General features: G+C 36.7%; 1 protein-coding gene across 1 annotated transcript; it reads right to left on the bottom strand.

Annotated features, from left to right (window-relative positions):
* Positions 1 to 345: 345 nt before the first annotated feature.
* Positions 346 to 21,474, bottom strand: Fdx1 (ferredoxin 1). Its single transcript, XM_047517370.1, has 4 exons — positions 21,157 to 21,474; positions 15,827 to 15,951; positions 5,493 to 5,622; positions 346 to 2,052 (listed from the first exon to the last, which is right to left on the bottom strand). Exons 1-4 carry the CDS (start codon positions 21,339 to 21,341, stop codon positions 1,938 to 1,940), a joined length of 555 nt encoding a protein of 184 aa, XP_047373326.1. The 5' UTR covers positions 21,342 to 21,474; the 3' UTR covers positions 346 to 1,937.
* Between the last annotated feature and the right edge of the window lie 997 nt (positions 21,475 to 22,471).

The raw sequence follows: 22,471 nt of genomic DNA, 5'->3' as shown, positions 1-22,471 counted from the left end.
GTGTTCCAGTCAGTAGGCCCTGCAAGACTCCCCAGCTGACACCTGCCAGTCATATGGGGGATAAGCCTACAGCACCTGCATTTTAAGAGTCTTCTCACTAAGGTCCCAGATACTATGGTGAATAGAATAGCCAAGTCTGCCCTGTACTCTGGATTCCTCACCCACAGAAATAGTCTGAAATAACTAAAGATAATTGTTGTGTTCTGCCACCAAGTTTTGGGATAACATGTTTTGCAGAAATAGATAAAACAATGTGTTATGTGGAATGCACACACATCAAATACAGAAGGTTTTTTTCCAAACTGGAAAAATAACCCTTATACAAACCAATTATAGAATATATCCTCCATTTAATAAATTTAAGTTTATTTAAGTAATACAATTAAACTTAAATAATTTGAACTTTTCTATTTTGAAGTTTGATAATTTAAACTGAATTTTAGAGTAATCTGGCTGAATATAATCATTAAAGTAAATCTGGAGAATTCAGGTGATCTGTACAAGAATACAAGAATAATAAGCTAATTAAGAGAATAAATCACTTTGAAGTACTTTAAAAGTATAGTATTCTAATTATAGAAAGTATTCAATGGTCATTAAACATTAAATGAACGTAAGATGCCTCAAGTTCTTCCCAATCACCTTTTGTATATTAATAAGCTTAAAATTTTATTTGGCAAATTGATCAATTTGGTTCAAGCAAATTATTTGTACATACACATTTTATGTTTCCTAATAAAAGATGAGTTCCCTGAGGGCATTCCTTGTCTTGTTCATCTCTGCATTCTTAACAAGCATAACACATAGGGTATGTCAAGTACTAAGAGTTGACCAATATTTATACAAATTACCAAACCATATTTAAGTACTTGAAAGCTCACTGGACTATCTTATAACTCACATATTTCCTTATTTGTCCTGCTCTTCTTCATAATTAGTCCAGGTTAGCTGATGTTTTATTATATATCCAAAGAGCACACTGTATCCATTTATTACCTTTTATGAATTTATTTATTGCAAAGATATGGATACAAACGCCTTCCATATATAATTAGTAAAAGAGTCCCTCATTTCTGGGACTGTAGCACATGGCTACCCAGGCTGCACACCTGAGAAGAAGGGTACCCCCTAGGCAGTGGGATGTGGCAGCCTGCTTGTGTCCTCTGGGTTAGGACCTAATTCACAAGATTTCCATTCTAAGAATCAACATTATTTTCAAAAGACTGCAAAGATAGACTATGTTGCTTGGAATAGAAAAAATGAAGACATCTAATTTTAGTTTATCCCCTGGTTTAGTCAGAACAGACATCAAACTTGACAGTGTCATAATGTCTAAGTTCACACTAAACATCTCTCACTGAATCAAAATTTTGAAATATTTATTTATAAAGTTAATAGCTATCTTGGAAATTAAGCAGTTCACTGAATATTTTTTCACACTCATTTTCATTTAATTAGTGCTAAAAGTAAGATGTGCATAATTTCTCCAGTATCAATCTGAACATAAAACTAACTTAAAATAGTAAGATGCAGGTTCTAGTACAAATTTTCTAGTTAGTCATATCACCCTGGACAAGCCGTTTTAGATCTCTGCCTTCACCCACATCAAGCAGGGGTAATCTTATCTTAACCTGCCCCCTAAATAAGCGGGCATAAGATTATGTGGTAACATTTTGCTAAAGTTATGAACCATAAGGTAAAATATGTAAGATTTTTATCATTACCAGTTATTTTCTAATATTTAACTGATATTTTTATATTTTAACCAAAGCAAAAATTGCATGTTTAATAATACAAAATTCAATAGTTAAACAAGGTGAAGTAAAATGGTAAAGCTAGTCATAATAATAAATTCATTCAGCCATGTTCTCATTCAATTATATTAAGAATTATAAAAATAGGTAAATTTTTACGAAATTATTTCTTCTTATCGTAGTTTAGGAATTCTTGCCAACGTCAATAGATTGTCTGGCATCAGCCACGGCCTTAGGTACTCGAACAGTCATATTGTCCATGGATTTGGTCAAACAGATTTGGCAGCCCAACCGTGATCTGTACAGAAAAGGGGGTAGGTATGGTTTATTAATTATATGTCATTCACAAGGCAATGCAGTTGTTTAGGATGTTTTTATGTTTTCCTTCCCAAAGCAGGAAATTAACCTTTTAAATTTTCTTTTTTTCTTTTATTTATTTATTTATTTTTTTTGTTACTGGGAATTGAACTCAGGGGTGCTTTACCACTGAGCTATATACAACCTCAGTCCTTTTTTCATTATTACTATGTTTTTATTTTGAGAGAGATCTCACTAAGTTGCTGTGGATCTCTCTAAGTTGCCCAAGTTTCCCAGGTTGGCCTGAACTCACAATCCTCCAACCACAGCCTCCCAAATCACTGGGATTACTGTTGTGCACCCATCACATCCAGCAACCTTTTAACTTTTCCTTAGGTCAAAACAGATAAAACCAGCCCAATCAATTAGAGGGTAAGAGAAGACAAATATAAAACACAAAAAACCTGGTGTGCCAAAGTTTCATTTTAGTCCTTAGTTTCTACCACTTACTAATTGACTCTGAAGAACTATTATTTTTTTGGTAAAAGAGCTGCTGAACAATGAAATAATCAGAAGGTGCAACGGTGGACAAGAGAAATGAGGTTACTGGCAAGGCCATGCAAACTATTTATCAATTCCCAGAAACTTAAAACCACACCCACTGTGGTGAGCCTTAGAGACTATTGGTCACTCACTCCTGATGTCCACAAAAAGCGGTAAGACAGTGCTACTCTCTTAGAAACTATTAATGCAATAAGGGACAGAGTTATCATGAAGAAGAGCAGACTACAGTAAGTCAGTGAGACAAGAACAAGTATGTTGTGAGGACATGGGCTGCACAAAGAGCTCTGCCTCATTTGAGAAGATGAAGCAGTGGTGCCCTGTGGCCATTTGCTCATTCTCCTATATCCCCTACCTCCTTGAAGGTCTCTGGCTCTAACATCTACTAGTGTAAACAATGTCTTGTACTTCTAGAGAAGGAGACAGACAGCAAGGCATCCCATACTGTGAATCCCACAAAATCCTGCCACTCATGTAAATCTGAAAGATACTTCATCTGTCATTTCTGCCCTCCTCCCTGACAGTGAAAGTATGCATGGGTTGTTCACCCTACTTCTAAGGTTTGGTTTTCAATTCAGAGAAGCAGCTTGAATAGTCAAAGTCCAAGGCTCTGAGGCCCAACAAAACTCCATTCAAATTAACGAAACCTGCTTCTCACCTATAAAATGGTGAAAATACTGTATAAGCCTGAAAAGTAGGAATAATCTTCATTACATGCCTAGGCATCACAGTAAGTGCTCAACACATAAGTTGGTATCAATGTAGCTATAATACTAACAACTACCATTTAATGAATGCCTTTTCCACCAGGAGCCATTCAAAGAGTTTCACGTATATTTACTCCTTAACTCCAAACAACATCCCTATGAGGTATGTACTATCATCATCTTTGTCTTACATGTAAGTAATCTGAGGCCTCTATGTAGATTATCCATGGAAAGTGGTAGTAGGGAGTAATGACAATCATCAAATGGGCATTCAAAGATAATTCCTTAATCTCTCTATCCAGGTATTATTAATTTCACAAATATTTAGAACCCCCTATTCTTAGGCACTGGAGACACAATGACAAAATAAAGACATGGCTCCTGCACTATATGAGAAAGGAAACACATAACCAGCAAGCAAGGGGCCACAGGAAGTCTATCCAAAAACAAGGTTAATACACTGATAATAGACATTGTAATGATGGTGTTATATTTACATAGCACAACTTCAAACTAAGTGTATGAACTCAAAGGCTTATTTTCTCTATTTCTTTGTTTTGGAAGTATATGGTACCCTAAAACTAGGAACTTACACGTGGTTACTAGCTTTGATTAAATTCTTTTTATTCCAAATATGCCAAAGAGCTGTGTAAATGCTACATGAAACACATCATACTCTTTTTTCACAAAATATCTCTACTAAAATTTCATGTTCTTAAGAATAACAGACATGAAATACTACAATCTCTTCTTTGTTCTCCATTATCTTAGTCTAACACCTGGGAATCTTATTATTGCTTGTGGTTGGTTTACATGTAATATAGTCCTTTTTATATCTTTTTACAATCTTCTAAATGTAACTTTTCCTGTTCTCTTTATTTGCTTTTTCTTTTACTTACAATATTATGTATTACATGCATCTACAATTTTTTTCTGAATAAAAGGGCAAGCAGTTAGCTATAACTGAACCCTCTTATTAAGACACAAGAAGGGAAGGGGAAGAAGAGGTACTAGGGACTGAATTAAAAAAGATAGATTCCATTTTTTATAATTATGTCAAATTGAAGTCTACTGTCATGTGTAATTAAAAAAAACCAATAAAAAAAAAGAGACACAATTCTCAGAATCAAACTAACACAGTCACTAGTCTCTACGGTATTCTTTAGGGGAAAAAAAGGAAAGGAAATGTTGATAGAGAATGTAGCCCTGAAGAGATGAGAGGGACAGGTAGATTACAGTCACACCTGCTTTGCTTTGGTGCCTAAAGAGATACTATTTCCCCAGTCTCTCTTCCAGGGTACCAGTCTCACCCTATCAAGAAGGCAATGAACTAGGAAAGGAAAAAGAAAGATTCATCATTTCTGAATAAACACAAATGACCTAAAAATTTTGTGTGGATTAAATGAGATAGTTTATGTAAAAGTGTTTAACAAAACTGTAGTTACAAATTCCACATGAAATTCCTAAAATATTACTATTGCTTAGAATTGTTTTAAAAATTATTTTTTATTCAGGTTACCAAATCACAGTTAAACAAAGCCCATCTTAATTAATAAGCTCTCCTTATCTTTCCCCTTGAATAAATAAATCAACTAGCAACCTTAACTCCAACCCAAACTAGATATTAAAAATAATAAGGTATCACTAGATGCCACTTATTACTGTAAATCTTACTACATTTAAGAGTAACTCTACCTATTAATTAATAAGTTCTGATTAATATACATTTAGAAAAAGAGCTAGTCATCTTAATGTAATTACTATTATATATTGTTTCTTCAAAATTTCTGCTCTCTCAAATAGGTAAAATTTTCCACTATAATTTTGTTCAATTATCAAATCTATCCTCAAGAACACTATAAAAAGCATTTTACTTAATTCCATCCTGCTAAACTGTGCTAAATATTAATTCCTGGAGTAAAAATAGACTAAAGAAGTTATTTCATGATCTAAACTTATAATTCTTCCAATTAATTTTTTTACTTTTGTTAAGGGGAAAATTTCAGAAGCGTTAACTGTGGGACAGACGAAAAAAAAGGTCACAAATTTGATATGCAAATCTTGTGACTGTACTCTAAGCTAGGAGAATTCAGACGTGGTCTTCAATAAACAAAGTGACAGTCTGTGGATTTTCTCAGGTTATCAGTACAAGTAAAGCACTCTTCAGTCTTACCTGTCTGTGAGTCCATAAGCCAGATCAAGCATGTCATTTTCCTCATCAGTAACTGTGTCTAACTTCTCATATATGTGATCTTCAAAGATGAGGTGACAGGTAGAGCAAGCCAGGGTTCCCTCACAGGCACCTGAAAAAGCAGCAATCACTGAACATACCCCTCTTCAACATTATACCATCCAAATCTGGCTTTTAAAAGTTAAATATTCCTAAATTTTACAATCAATATTATAATACTAAATTATTTTCAGAATATTAATGAATTAGCAATACTGCCCCCCCACCCAACACACACATAGTCTGAAATCACTCATACAGTATTTCACAAAGGTTCTGGCCAAGGTGCTATGAAGGAAGACATGAGAACATATAGTTCTAATATCAAAGAGTTTACAGTTTATAAGCTGAGACATACATACATATAAAAATGTATACATTTTTAAACATATATAGCAATGATTTATGTGATAGCATGTAAGCTACTTACTTTTCCTCAACCCATTTATAAAGAAAGCAGTCAAACCTATACCTACATAAGGTTAAATATTCTTCCTTCTCAGTCTCCTGTCACAATCAGGACAGAATCATTTGAAGAGTAGGCTTGGTTTTAAATAACATGTTAAGAATATTTCTCCTGTTCCACTTTTAAGTCATTGATTTATTTACTGAGTGCCTATTAAGTGCCAGGCACTGTGAAAAGGGAACCAAAAAGCCATCTTGTCTAACCAAACAAAAATGGTACCTGTTCTGCAATACCCCTCTCTCAGGGTCACCCAGCTTTTGCTTGGAAATCTCCTGACAAAGAAACCTATACTGTATAAGTCACCAATTTCACATCTGGTCAGCTTCCACCATGCTGAAGTCTGCCACTCTGTAACCTCCATATACTGATCCAACTGTATTCTAGAGTCAAATATGAATAGTTTTCTGTGTATCTGAGACTAAACTTCCTTCTCCAGCCTGAGCATGCCCTGATTCTCCACATTTTTCTTAAATAACACAGCTCCAAATCCCCTCCCTCAGCTAGCTGGCTGGCTGGGCTATTCTTAGGATAGCATGTCTAGAACATTAGAATTCCATGAAGGAACAGGGTCATGCAGAATCATGTTCCAGCTAAATTCAACTTTCATAATAAGTTATTTAAATATTGTTAAAAAGCTATTATATAACTTTAAATACTATAGAGTACTAAGAATAACTTTAATTAGATTCTTTTGGGGTCAATAAACACTAATGTATATAAAATATGTACCAGAACTACCACTGATAATTGGTAACTTTGATTTGCTTCTGAATGAATCATTTTAGTAAGAGTAGTTCCCTCCTCATAATACCAACATTTGTTAATCATTTTATTATCTTAAAAAAAAAAGAGCCTTTCCTAAATTTTCATTTTTATTAAATCAAATTCAAAGCAGTAAAAGGATTACTGGAGAGAAACCATTTAGGGAAGTACAGGGAGTTAGAAACACAGGCTCAGGAGGCAGCTGCATGGTTCACCCACAGCTCCTGTTTTCTGTTTACTTATGCCATCATAGGCTGCTTTATCTCCCATGCCTCGGCTTCCCCAATAGTAACCATATCAGCTACACATGGTAGTTTCAAGAATGTAAGTTTATTAATATATATTTTGGCAACCATTACTGCAGATTAAAAATTAAGTACCATGTGAGTGCTTACTACTTGGTAATTAGTATTATTTGGAATGACAAGAAATCTTAGAATAACTCAATTTTCTTTTTAAACATAAAAGGAATTAAATCCAAGAAGCTCAAGAAATAGACTAAGATCATACTACTAGAGATTAGTTATGACTTCAGCTAGATTTTCCAATGCTAAAGATAACTTATTCCTGTCACATAATAATCTGAGTCACCTTAAGTATATATACATATATCTACGTATACACACATTATAGATATACATGCTTAATTAAAACAAATGTCTTACTTTTCTATTTTTGTGTGAATTTGAAGTACTTTATAAAAAGGTAAATGTACATATTCTATTTGAAGAGGGGAAGGGACTTTATTACAGTCAAAGAACTGGGGCAGTGTGACCTTGAAATCAGGAATCTAGGTTGTTTGTTGTGTCCTCGTCAAGCCTCGAGGGTCAGTCTTCTCTTCTGTATAATGAGAAAGTAAGGCACGTGACTCTGAGGTCCTGCGGGTGCTGACTCATGACTCTACCAAGAGGAAGTTTAATTCTTAATGGACTTGCTCACTAGAATTTACATCTCCTTGTCTTGATTCCTACTTTTATCTCATCAATACTCAATCCAGATAAAATCTACACTAAAATGGTAAAAACCCCCAAAGATATTGTGGGGCAAATATCAGGAAATCTAGTCTTCTTATGTCCTTAAATTGTTAGTTTAACAATGCATATGAAATAGTCCCAATTAGACACAAATCCTGAGATTTGTAACAGAGAAGCCAGCCAGGTGCCGTGGTACATGTCTGTAATCCCAGTGATTTAGGAGGCCATGGCAGCATAATCCTAAATTCAAGGCCAGCCTCAGCAACTTAGCAAGACCCTCGGCAACTTGGTGAAAACCTGTCTCAAAAAAAAAAAAAAAAAAAAAAGGACTGGGGATGTAGCTCAGTAGCTCAGTGTAAAGCACTCCTAGGTTCAATCCCAGTGCTAAAAAGAAAAAAGGAAAAAGGAAAAAAAAAAAAAAAAGGGCAGTTGCCAAGGAAAATGAAATTCACAGTCCAAGTCAGGAGAGGAAGTGTCTAGGGGCTGCAGAGGCAGACAGTGGGCCAAACACAGAGGGTCTCCATTTAAGCAGCTTGAACTTGTCCTGTCCATTATCCTCCATCTCATTTCCTTATACACTGAGTGGTACTTTTTACATACTCAGGTAAGTCTCTCACAGTATATTGCCTCAGAAGTGATTCCTGTCAGGGGGTATGTACACCTGTCTTTTTGACTCTCTTCTCCCTGATCCAGCCCTGGGAACAGTGGTAGTTTTAAACATCTACTGCAGGTTATGGGAACTTGATAAAGAATTTTAAGCAGAAAAGTGACAGGACATACCTTATTTTAGATAGATTTGAGATGAACAACATAGAAGCAAACACTATGAGATTTCACCAAGAGTGGAGGGAAAGGAGAGAGGAAAGAAAGGATAAAGAAGCAGAGAGATCAAGAGGAGACTGTTCAGAGAGGAGAGTCCAAAAGAGGAGGCTGAGGAGGTAAAGAATAAAAAATGTGTGATGTCAGAAAAGCCCAGAAAAGAACAACATACATACAATGTGGTTTCAATCATCTTGGAATAGAGAAAGGATTCATATGCCAATAAATCCCTCCTGAAAAATTTAGTATGTTTTTTTTTTTTTTTTTTTTTTAACCACCTGGCCAGCTGTAATGAAGAGTAACCATTCCCATTCCAGTTCTTCATATGCTTTAAATTCCTCTACTCTTTCTGCCCTAGGAAGTCTAGATTCTTTTAACCTTCTCTTACAGGTCTTATTTTTATTATCTAATAATTTTCATTGCCCTTCTCAGGAACCTTGTCAATTGTTTCCACACCTTGCATAGGCTGCCAAACTCAGAGCTGAAGAGTACCCTAATAAGAATTTGACAAAAGTTGAATATATACAGGAGATTAACTTTTGATTCTTACATGCTAAGTACATTCTAGGGCCATATTTATTCTGTAAACAAATGCACATTTATGATGCCGCCTTCTTTTTTGGTCCCTTTCAAAGTTTTTTCCTACCACAAAAGATTATCAACAACAGATTATATTTTTCTTATTCTTTGTACTAGGAAGAAGCTTACTAGGATACTTTGTACCAGGAAGAAAAGACTCACAAAAAAATCAATTCAGCCTGTATGAAAGGGCTAACCCTAAACCAGAGACTCATAACATCAGACTGTGTTACAAGTATCACTACAGCATCAGATCTGTAGCAAAGATTTATAAGACCAATAGATAGCACTTACTGGAAGAAATATTCACTCCTGCAAAACTCCTCAATAAGACAATAATCTAAGTAGTGTTTTTGGAATTTGTATTGAGATTTGACCTATTTGTTGTTTTTTAAAGTAAGAATTTCATAGAATCATAGAAACATGTATCTGAACAAAGCATTTAAATAAGGTAAAAATCTGGGTATAAAGAAAACCTAAAACAGAACAAGAGGCTACTGAATAAAAAAAAAGTTATATCCTTTTCTGTTCTTTTTCCTTCTCTTTTTCAATCTGCATCTCTTTTAATTTTTCTTTTTTTCTTTGGCCTTAGTACACTAGCTAAGACTTTCAGTATGGTGTTAAATAAGAGGAGCAAGACTAGACACACTTGTTGTGTGTGTGTGCGTGGGGGGAGTATACAAAAAGAGAAGAGAGGCACAAATATCTGTGTGAACATAAAGTGATCATAGTCTGAGGGATACATTCCCAAATACTGAAAAATGTAGAAATCTCATATGTCAAGAGTTACTTTCTCAATGAAACAAAAAGTAAAATAGAGAGATGGGTTCTTGTAGTCCAGAAATCTAGAATCCTCAGACATTCTTAATTTTAAATACACGTAGGCAGAAAAAGTATTTGAAGTAAAACATCTAACATTGCTTTGCCTACCTTTCCAATAATCAAAACTGCTTCAAATCTGAAAGAATAGTAGTTACCAGAAGAAGGGGGAGGAATAGAGGAAATCTGATGCTGTTCAAAAGGTGCAAGGTTTTAGTTAGACAGAAGTAGTAAAATTTCTGAGATCTACTGCCCAGCATGGTGATTAGTTAAGAATAATATATATTTCAAAATTGCTGAATAAATTTCAGATGTTTCACCACACAAAAAAATTGAAGGATATTGTAATTAGCTGTTTAGTCATTCCACTATATATGTGTATGTGTGCGTGTGCGTGTGTGTGTGTGTGTGTGTGTGTATACAGACACAAACATCACACTATACCCCACAAGTTTTTACAACTATGATTTGTCAACTAAAAACAGTAATAAGAAATGCTTGGCACCTTAGCACAGAGAATAATCTGACTTAGGGACACATTACAGCTACACTGATATTAGCTCTCTGTATCAACATTTTATGTAACATCCTTGTTTGGTTATACAATTTTCATTAACTTAAAGGTATACACACTTTGGTTCTGCTTTTATGTTGCTGCGTTCTGACTAACAATCCAAAGTTTTTTCCTTCTAAATTAACAATGACCACCTGTCATGAAGGTTTTTGGTTTTTGTAAAAGCATTTTATCATTTCTAACATCTGTCCCAAAATAACATTTTCAGATGCATTTTTCAGCATTAACACTTAATGCTTGGCTCTGAAACTGATAACAGGCTTTAAAAGTTATTTTAAACTCTAACCACTGTTTAAGATACTAGTAGTATAGCCAACAAAATCACAGACATTCAGATGTCTGTAAACTGCATGGTTCACAGAATGCTGACAAAGGATGGCAGATATGTTTCCCAGCTAAAGCTGTACCACTTCAGCTACAGTAATAAATGTAAAATGTACAATTCACCTAGCCTGCCACCTAGAAATTACAGGGCTTATGACAAGAGTTTTGGTTTCACAATACTTATAATTTTGCTAGAGTAAGAATCTTAATATGGTTAATCTGTAAAACTTAAAATCTGCATAATTTATAATTGCCCTAGGAATAGTAAGGCATGGTTACTAATTTCAAAGCTGATGATTAACCTCTCCTGGATCATTTTTTTTTTCTTTTGTAAACAGGAATAATGATACTAAGGATTTGAGCAAATCTTCCCAAATTCTTGTTATAAAATTATTTCTTAGAAAAAGTTAGACAACCGCAAACTATTGCTTATTTCCTTTCAAGTAAACTGATTGCTGGCCAACAGGAAAATAGTTTCGTGTATGTTCATCTTATATTAAGATCATTTTGTGTATTTATGATGATGCTAACAAGACAAATTGCCCACCCCCAGATCTAACCCCTTTCCCAAACAGAAATCTAGTAGATAGCTGCATGGGAATATTATATATTAAAAATACAAAATTAGCCAAGCATAGTGGCACATGCCTGTAATTCCAGCAGCTCAGGAGGCTGAGACAGGAGGATTGTGAATTCAAAGACAGCCTCAAGCAATGGTAAGGCACTAAGCAACTCGTGAGACCCTGTCTCTAAATAAAATACAAAATAGGGTTGGGGATGTGGCTCAGTGGCTGAGTGCCCCTGAGTTCAATCCCCGGTACTCTCCCCCAGAAAAATAACAAAATTACCTATAGACATAAAATCTAATTTTCTAAAGTAAAGATTGATCTAGCATAGTCAGAAATACATTAACAAGCATGATGGGAATAAAACAAAATTTATATGAATACTATCAGGATATCCCAATTTGAACAGTTTCCCTTAAAACAGACACAGGAAGGAAAGAACTGGTATAAAAGAAAAAGAGATAATAAGCTAGGTAAATTCAATCACAGATGTGCAACTGCCCTCTGGTGAGAGAATATTGTACTACACTCTGAAAAAGATGCACAATTCAAAAGATCTACATTGAGTTGGCAATAAAAGGTTCATAAATCTGTGTTGCTTACAGAATTCAGAACTGTCATTTTTATTAATTTATTCACTCATTATTTTGTATCAAATGAGAAATAGGAATGGTTTTATCCTTCATCACAGTCTACTGGGAGAGAGATACAAGTACACAAGATACACAAAGAAATGTAAATTACTGGATTGGATAAGTGCTAGAAAAGGACAGTCTGAGGCAAATGATTAGGGTAAAGAGGGGAGAGTGATAAACACCTCTGTTTAAGTCCATTTCATGCTGCTATAACAGAATGCCACAGATTGCATAATTTGCAAACAAGTTCATAACTGGATCAGGGTAACAAGAGAAATCAAACAAAGGATTGGGTGGCTGGGCGAATAAGGGTTTCTTTTGTTATCTGAACCCATTATCTTCCATCACAGCAATCTGCTCATGTCTTCCACAGCACTTATCACAATCTAGTAATTGGGTATTTGCCCTTATATGATTGTAAGGAAGTATACAAACTGAGACTTGATGAGAAGCAGCAAAGAGGCAATTTTGGGATAGGGGAGAGTGGATGCATCCCAGCAGAGGGTAGGTAAAGTATGTACAAAGTCTCAAACACAGAAATTTTAGATAAGTTCAGGCTCTGAAGAAGTCAGTCTGACCAACGTAAGAGAAAGAATGAGAAACAGGGGAGAGGAAAGAATAGTGGACAGAGCAGGTAACACTGAGCCTTGTAGGATAGGGTAAGGAACATGGATTTGATCCTAAGTGTAAGGGAAGTCATTCCTGGTTTTAATCAGGGAACTGACATGTCTGTCATGACAAATCACCCTGTCTGCTGGGCTCAAGCGTAGAAGCAGGTTAGCAGCTCCAGGTATGCAGTGACTGGTCAACCCCAAATGACAACCATCAGGAGGAAGTCAACAGTACACATTGGAGACACATCTTGGGAAGCAGAATTCACAGCCCAGCGCTAGATACAGTAAAAGCATAAAAGATGTTCCCAGTTTCAGGCTTGAGCAACTGGGTGGTGCTCATTACTGAGACAGAAAAGACTGGAGGAAGAGGGCAAGCACACAGGATCAAAACCTATTTTAAATATATTGAGTTTAAAATAACTTCAGGATTTCCAAGAAGAGATTTAAAATAGGGAGTTGGATCTGTAAGACCAGGGCTCAGAGGGAGAAAGATGTAAATTTTAGAGTTTATCAGGATTAAAGGTCACAGGATGGTTCCATTCTCAGCTTTAGAAATTAATGAAATAACTGTCCTGTGATGTCATAATTACCTCTTCTTTATAAAAATGACATTGCAGACATCTTGATTTTCTTTCATCTTTATTCTAGAAGAGTCTTATACTTCACTATTTTGTGTGAATCTCAAGCTTACATTTACCAAATTTCCAAACATACTAGAATCCTTGATCTTTAAAGTTTCCTTCTAAATCTCAATATATGAATTTCAATGACACCAGCAGAATTCTTATCAAACCTCTAAAGATTGTGTTGGCATTATATTCTCTACATTTATGGGGTATTGAGGGAAAATATTTTAGTGCTTATCTCTGTGATATAATTATGGGAACTTTTAATTTCTTTCTTAATTTTTTTTAATTGCCACAATGAATGTGTAGTAATACCTATGTTAACAATAACAGCTAATATTTATTTAGCACTTGCTTGGATTCATTTGATCTTCATAGCAACATATGAAGCAGATATTAATATTATCCACCATTTTATAGATGAGAACACAGTACAAAGAGGTTAGATGCCTAACCTAAGATCACACAGCTGGTAAAACAAGCCCAGGCAGGAAGACTCCACTCTTAACTATGCTAATAAAAACTTTCAAATATATATTTTTTTTCACAGTATGAATTCCATTTTAGATCATGACCCAGTACAAAAATGCTTTGTAAAATATCAAAACAATATTTCGTAATGCAACACCCCTGCAAAGGATGGTGTGTTTTTATAAGTTCTATTCTTTTTTATTTCTCTAAAATGCTAGTTGGAAGCCACAAAATTAATCTCATGACACAGTAATGGTCACTATCAGCAGTTTGAAAAACATTGTACTGCAATTCATAGTCACAAATGAAGTTGGAAAAAGTAGTTTTAAAAATTTTTAAAGATATTTTCAAATATTAAGGTTGCCAACACTGGTTTTAATTTAGAAGAAATTAATATAAATCAGCTTGTGATAATTATCTATACAAATAAAGTATTTTACTTTATTTTGAAAAGATTTAGCTTCATGTAAAACAGATCAAAAGCCATTTGTATGTCTAAAAGTAATTTTCATCTTCATATTTTTTGTTATGTAGTACACTGAACAAGTTTTTGATAACCAATAAGAATAAGCAATACCCTTCAGAAAAACAGGCAAATAATTTGAGCACACAATATATAAAACAAACATTTTCTAGGTAATTCCATCCCCAGGAATTTATTGCAAGAAAATTACAAAATACACAGAAAATAAGGTTATTGATAATAACCTTAAGGTTATTTATAATAGCTGAAAATTGGAAGACACCTAAGTTTCTGGAAAAGACAATAGAGTAAATAAATCACGGCATATCTACCCAATAGAAAAACATGTAGCATTAAAATGATGTTTACAAAAGAAAACTTAATGACAGGTTCTTTCTTATGGTTTGTTAAGAGGGGGGGCATCTAAAACCAGTAATCTTTCTTTGTTTAAAGGATGCTGGTCCTAAAATCTTCAAGTAATTCAAAACTCAAGCTGAGACTAAATTTCTCATAGAAGTTAAGTGCAAAGAGAGGCAGGAAGGGATACAGATGTGTTTTCCAGCAAATAAAACATTAGCCATTGCAGGTTGAGGTATGTTATCTGTGTGCCTGCCTACGACTACCTCATCAGTACTGCTTGCCATTATTCTTATTCAAGAGATTTTTGTGAACTCAAAAACATTCCTACTTAAATGCCTTTTAAAACCATCTTTCTAATCCCTCTCCCTATTAGTATCTACTCCTTAATTAATAGCACAGAATGTCAAGGTAATTGGTTAGCCTTTTTCATGGTATAAAATTATGTTTAAATTCCCTTCCAAAGTTACTGATTTGGGAGTGTATTTCAGCACCACACCATTCACTAAATGAAAGTTTAATTAACACTGTTCTGAGATATTAGTATTCAGATTTAAATTTTTTCAACTACACAACAGTCAGAAGTTCCAATGTACACAGCAGCATGGTTCACCCATTTCTGTCAAAGATCAGAAAATATTTCTATCTTTCTGACTCAGTAAGTCTGGAATGGACCTGAGAATCTGCATTTCCCAGGTGATGTGGGTGACAATGGTCAAGAGTATCATCTTTGAGAATGACCAGACAGAGATGGTACTTGAGCAAAACTGATCCTGTGTCTCAGGAGGCCTGAGGACCTGTAAAATGTCAGCTGCTGAAACATGGGCTTCATACATGTGGAATATGTCAGAAGTATAGAAATGAAAGCTCTTTAAATAACACACTTTTTATGATGTTACCTTTCCTAGGAAGGTGAGCTGACAAGATTAAGTTAAAACTATTTAAATACCCTTCTGTGACATGATATTATCTCTAACCTGGTATCTTTAAATGCCACTCCCTACCCTCAGCTTCACATCACACAGGTAAACAGTAAAGTGATAAGGCCACAACAGATTTCTGACCATGTGGCTATTTAAATTCTTTACAAAGAATAAAACAGTCATCACTCCATTCTCTATAATGAAAACATAATATTAGCACTTCCTAAATTTTAATATTTTAAGTCATAAGCTACAGGTCAAAAGTCCTCAAAAAAAAGTTGAAAGTTGCAATGTTCCATACTTACCAAAACCATCAATATCTAGATTATTTTCAATCACAACATCAAGCAGAGAGTCACCAACTTTTCCTTTGGTTGTTAATGTTACACCATCTCTGTTTATAAAGTGGACTGTTACCTTATCTTCTGAGCTGGAAAAGAAAGCAGTTGTTTGGTGTTTTTATTAATTTCAAAATACAACTTAATTATTTTAACATGTAAGGTCAAAGAAATAAAGCATGTGCATGTATATGGGAATATACTTTTTTATAGTATTTTCTTTTCTTTGCAAAGTTTATTTTGGCCTAACAGAATGGCACATGCCTTTAATCCCAGAGACTCAGGAGGCTGAATCAGGATTGCTAATTCGAGGCCAGCTTCAGCAACTTAGCAAGACCCTGCCTCAAAAAATAAAAAAGGCTGGGAATGTAGTTCAGCTGTAAAGTGCCCTAGGTGTTCAACCTCCAGGATCAAAAAAAAAAAAAAAAAGTATCAATGAATATGCCCCTGTAAGACAAGACTAGGTTTGTGGTGAGCTTTAAGAAAACAAATCACTCTGCTCTCATTAGTGTGATTACTATGCAGATGCCTGATGGAATAAGTGTCAGAGAAGACGCTGCAGTTGAGAGACAACAGTTTCACAGTTTCTGAGTATCTGAACAATTCATTTGGATCTACTCTGTATACTCGAAAAATCAATAGAACTACAAAAGATCTTTAATTGCTTGCTTTAACCTTTGAAAGAGATAAATATTTCCTTACACATTTTACTACATTATCTATCAGCAATTCCCTTCTCACAAAAGCCACTCCAAAATTTGGGAAATTATACTAGCAATTAGATCCTTATCCTCACCATTACCATTTTACCTTTTATGTCGCAATTGAAAAGATATATTTCAACTTAATAGTTATAATTTTCACTACTACCAAAGGATGGTTATAATCTATCAAAGAAAATTTTAATATAAGCCAGAATTAAATAATTTCAGAGCTGAAAGTTATCAAATCTAATTATCTCATTTCATAAATGAGGCAAGTGAAGCCCCAGTAACTGAATAATAAGGCCCTCCCTGATAACACTGAAAAAAAATTGTTAATTAAAAATGATCAAGTGTGTATCTCTGTGTGTGTGTCCCTCAAAAGGGCCTGTGTACTCCAACTTCTTTTTACAATAACTACTAAACTGCTTTAAAAACAAGTAGTCTTGCTGGGATGCGACTCAAGTGGTAGAGTACTTGCCTAGCACCAGGGAAGCCCTGGGTAGAATTTTCAGCACTTAAAAAAAAAGAAAGAAAAAACCTATTCTCAAATATTAATCAAGTTTTACAACAAGACAACTGCCTCTTTATTTTCCCCAAGGTAAAGTGGCTGAGAATGAAGATATTCCAGAGGCAGGGAGAATGCTATTGATGTTATTAGAAGAACATAGATTAAGCATGAATGTAGAAGACACTGTCTTAAGAACTATCCAGGAGATGGAACTGGAGATTTTGAAGACCATTTATATACCATAAACTGGGAGACAGCAAAGAAATAATGTTCAGATTTCTGGTATGGGCATGAGTGGTACAGTTTAGGGTAAAGAGAGAGAGAGAGGAGTTTTTAGGAAAATGGAAATGAGTTCAAGTTTAAACTTATTTAATAATGGAAAAACTAGATGAAAATGTTCCAAAGTCAAATGGAAATATGGGTCTGGGCCCAGGAGAGAACTCTAGAGATTTGATATGGACAAATGTCTGGTAGCTAAAGCTATAATAGAAACAATAGAAAGAATTCCATCATTTTTGAAATTACTGAAAGCCAGAGGTTTTAGAATTGCTGTTCTGGTACATGCTAGAGCTAAGTTTAAAACAAAGGAATTCAAAATCTCTTACATCAGCCTCCACTTGTATATAATCAGGATAACATTTATTTTATTTAGTTATGACAATAAATACAAAAATACCTAACATAGTAGAACCCAACAAACACTGACTGATAACCTTTAAAGTCAAAGCCCTTTCACTGCTAATTAAGAACCTTACCTGCTGTTATGTATTGAAAGTACATAGTCCTATTTTTTTAAAAAATGCTAAATGAGAGCATTAATCAGTTCAGAAGACGAGAGGAAGTGCAAATTAGAAAGGAAGGGTAATTCTGTTGAAAGAATATGGCACCTATGATTCAAAAGGTGTAGATTCTAGTCCTGGTTCTGACATGCATTAGATAATCATAGGAAGTCACTTACTTATGGGTAAAACTGGGATAAAATAACTTCAAGTTGCAAACTAAAGAATTAAAATGATTTTAAAGAATTAAGTTTGTGAAAATCCTTTGTTTCTTAAAACAGCAAACCCATGAACTTCATCCAAGTTGATTTTTATCTGTTCACTGTCAAAGATTAATATTGATAGTATTGATAGATCTTTCAGTTCTAAGAATAAACGAAAGTTTTTAGCTGGTCCCCAAAAGGATAAGATATCATGCACTAGGAAATATAATCCCTCTAAATCTTCTATAATCACCAATTAATCCAACATCACTGCAAACTATTTTCTTCACTTGTTACCCTTTACTCAACTTTACCATTTACTTTTACTGTTTATTCTTCTTGACCACAGCAGATATTTAAGTTGCATGTTTGCTCTGCTACAGTTCTCAGCAGCCTCATACTAGGAGAGGAAGTTGCAGCTGCTGATGCCCACGCTTCCACTATATACTGTAGCAGGGCACACCAGCCCAGAAAAAGGGCCCAGTCGAGGGGTCCTTATTTACACAGTTACCTGAACTCTCTCAAATAACTCACTAACCATGGACTAAAGAATGATTGACTCGGATTGTACCTCAGTAATCAAATGTTTGCCTTGCATGTGTGAGGTCCTGGTTTCAATCCTGATCCTTAGTGCAGCAAAAACAACAAAAAAAAATCAACCATTATGGTGCTCAAAAACCAAACAAAAACTGCTTGAGTTCTAGTCCTGGTTTTGCTGGCTACTTAATGTGCAATTTTATTTAACCTTCCTGTCTCATAGGATTGTCTTAACAGTCAAGTGAAATAATATATGTGAAAACCCTTCACAACCTAAATCACTCCAAAATGTGTCAGTGTGTTTTACACTAAAAGTAGTGTTTTTTTCTTTAATTCTACTGACAAAATTATCTAAATGTTAAACTTCAAACTCATATCTACAGCTTCTAGAATGGATCTGTTCAACTGAACACTGTGCAATAACACAGACATTCAACAAGATAGCTGTTAGTCACATGCAGAACCGAGTACTTAAAATGTGGCTAGTGTAACTGCCACAGGGTAAACTTCAATAGCCACAGGTAATAAAGTAGTAATGAACAACACAGGTCTGGAATGATAAGAACTGGAAAACCCAGTTATACTTCCAAAGTACGTGACAGGAAATACAACATCCAAATCCAAACAATAAAGGTGGGGAAGATAATTGCCATTAGCAAAAGCATTCATGTTCACTTAAATATTAGTTACACAGATATCTTCAATACGTGTCCTAATTTATACACAAGTTTTCAAGAATGCATCCAACAGGGCACCCACACAGAACATGAAGGGTAGGTAAGAAGAGGAAATGGAGACAAATCAATCCAGCTGGTCTTCTCCATGATCTCACTCGGAGTTCATGAAACAAAAAATTTAGTGAACATGTACTGCAAAATAGGTTCATGGGAGATAAGATGCATAGACTATCTTCTCAGGGCCCTTATGAAGAAGAAACTGGAAAAAAGACAACATACAAATCTCATACCCTCTCTATCCAGTTTTTGCCTCCCGCCATACTACACCCTAGAGTGACAGAACATATAAAAATCTCCACCATTCTGCTACACTCTGAGGTTGACTGAATTTTATTTCTATTAAACCTAAGGGGACACTGCTTTTGAAAAACAAATATGCTGCCAAGCTTGGTGGCACATGCCTATAATCCCAGCAGCTCAGGAGCCTCAGATAAGAGGATGGCAAATTTGAGGCCAGCCTCAACAACTTAACAAGGTTCTAAGCAAATTAGCAAGACCCTATCTCAAAATAAATTTTAAAACAGGGCTGGGGAAGTAGTTCAGTGGTTAAGCATCCCTGGGTTCAATCTCTAGTACCCCCCAAAAAGTCCAAGATTATAAAATTTCAACACATTTTGGGGAAAAATTTTCAGGTCTTTCTTAATATTTAACACAACATCTCAACCCTAGGAGCCTAAGAAGTTGCTGCTGCTGCTAACAGGAGGCACCTTCTGAGCTCAGTAGCTGCCAGGTACAAGACTACCTTCATCACCTGTATTATCTCATATAATTGGGGAGAAAGGAGCAGCAGGTCAGTTCAGAACATCACATTGTTAATAGGGCTGGGGCCTTCCAGAAAACAGCAAAGAAGTTCCCCAACCCCAAACACCAATTCTTGAGATCAAGTCAAAAAGACTTCAGACATGTCGCTCAGAGTAACAGGTATGAGTTTATTAGAAGGGATGGGAAAGGAGGACACTCTCAAGGAAGAGTGGGTCCTCTAAGGAGAGGGACAGTATGCCTCTCCTACACTCCAATTTTATTGGGGATTCCAGAGGAGTTTCCAGAGAGTCCAGCCCAGGTCCACCGCTTGACTTCTGTCCAACAGCAGGATGACCTCAGACTTTCATGTCCCCACTGCCATGACGACTCTAGATCACTTTGGCCCAAGCTGACCGGTTCAAATTGAACTCTTAACCAAAAATTCTTATAGGTTTTACAGTTAGAAGGAATTATTCTTATCTCCCTGAGTTCCAGGATCTGGTTCATTAAAAGAGTAACAAAATTCTCCCCTTTAACGGTAATCTGAGTTCCTCTTATAGACATTATTTTAAGCCTACATTTGTCCTACAGATAACAGGTAATTACCTGACCAAGGTGACAAATCCTGTCCACTTAAGCGGCTGGCAAACTGCTTCTTGGAAAAGACAGCATGTGGGAAGTCAGCACAATGGGCTCATTTATAGAATTATCCCCTCATGTTTCCAGCACCTGCATATATCTGCTCCCTACCACCATGAAGGTCACTGGAGTTCAGGGCAAAGGTTAAAGGAACCAGCAGGGGCACGTCTCTCGTTTTCCTCCGGGCACATGAGGAGCTGGAAAAGAAAAGTGGGGGTCCCGGATCCCCATTTCCACCCAGATTTGGGTGGTTCGGGAAGGAATTTAGTGCGGGGGCAGAGAGGAGGGGAGGCGACACCAACCCGCAGCGCTCCAGGGAAAACGGAGCAAGAGGCGGGCGCCCCTGGCAAGGGCCCCGCACGCAGGCGCCCGGCGAAGCCCCACAACGCCAACGGCGGACCCAGGAGCGCAGCCCCCGGTCGGGACCCGCCGGTCTGCACGCGACTCACCTGCTCCGCGCCGACAAGCTCAGCGACCGGCTTGCCCGCGCGCCACCGCCCAGGCCGGGTCCCGGGTTCCCCAGCCGGCCGCCGGCTCCCGCGTGGGGTCCGGCGAGGAGCAGCGGGCGGCGAGCCGGGCCACCCAGGGCCGCGGAGGCGAAGCGCAGGAGCCGGCCACTCCCCGCGGCGGCCATGGCCCACGGTCGCTAGCTGCTGGATGGACGCAGGCCGCCCCAGCGGCGCGGAGGCGGAGGCTCGGAGCCGGGCGTAGTGACGCCCAGGGCCGCGGCGAGGGGCGGGGCGTCCCGGCAGTCTTGCTCCCAGAGGCGGCGCGCCAAGGACTCCGCGCGACCTCCTCGTGACCTATAAAGCCACGGCCGCGGCGGGCCAGCCGGGCCCCGCCCCTGCCCACGCCTCCGGGGCGGGCTCTCTCCTCCGGGCAGGGCTGGGCTCGCTGGTTTCACCTGCGGGTCAGTTTTGAGTCAGCCTTGAAGCTTTTCAGTGCTGTAGAGTTGCCAGGCAGAAACGATCAATTTGAAAGTAGAACGTGTGGCAGAAAGATGAGTAATACAACCTGCTTTTAACCAAGACTACTTCGTTCTGTCCCGCACTTGCGCCCCCACACCCCGCTTTCCAGCCAAAAAAAAAAAAAAAAAAATACAATGCTGGAGACTCTAACATCGCTTTACAGCAAAAAATACTGGGCATTCAACAAGAACAGTAAGAAATTTCGGAAAGTTTCAGAATGCCAATAGATATTACATAGAAATAATTATGAACATAAAATTGTAAGTCATCAACATTACCCTATGTAAATGTATGATTACACAAATGGTATGCCTTTAATCCATGTACAGAGAATCAACATGTATCCCATTTGTTTACAATAAAAATAATTTTTAAAAAAGAGAAAAAAAAATTGTAAGTTGTCACAATAATGAACAGACTTAGGGCCAATGGAGAAAACAGGTAAAAAACCTAGGCCTGAACTGGAAATAAATGCTTGTTGCGTACATGAAATCCATGAGACTTTAAGAGGAAACCTTTTGATGAACTGATATTTCTAAAAGACCTAGGAAAGCCAGAAAGATGAATTTTAAAAAACACTTTATCCCACACATCATGGGAAAAGAGGTTTTAAGGTCAGAAACAACAAATGTCCAAATCCAAGGTCTACCACTTAGGCAATCAGAGACCTTGGATAAATTATTCTTTTCCAGGATCAGAGTTTTTCCCTAAGTCGTGGATAAGATAGTTCATACTTCATGGTCGTTCTGAGGGTTAGACAAACTAACACGCACAATGTACAGTGCGTCACAAACCA

This window comes from Sciurus carolinensis, chromosome 11, assembly GCF_902686445.1.
Source record: "Sciurus carolinensis chromosome 11, mSciCar1.2, whole genome shotgun sequence".
Classification (NCBI taxonomy): Eukaryota; Metazoa; Chordata; class Mammalia; order Rodentia; family Sciuridae; genus Sciurus; species Sciurus carolinensis.
Note: the sequence above shows the minus strand (reverse complement) of the source record. Positions and strands in the feature narration are given on the sequence as shown.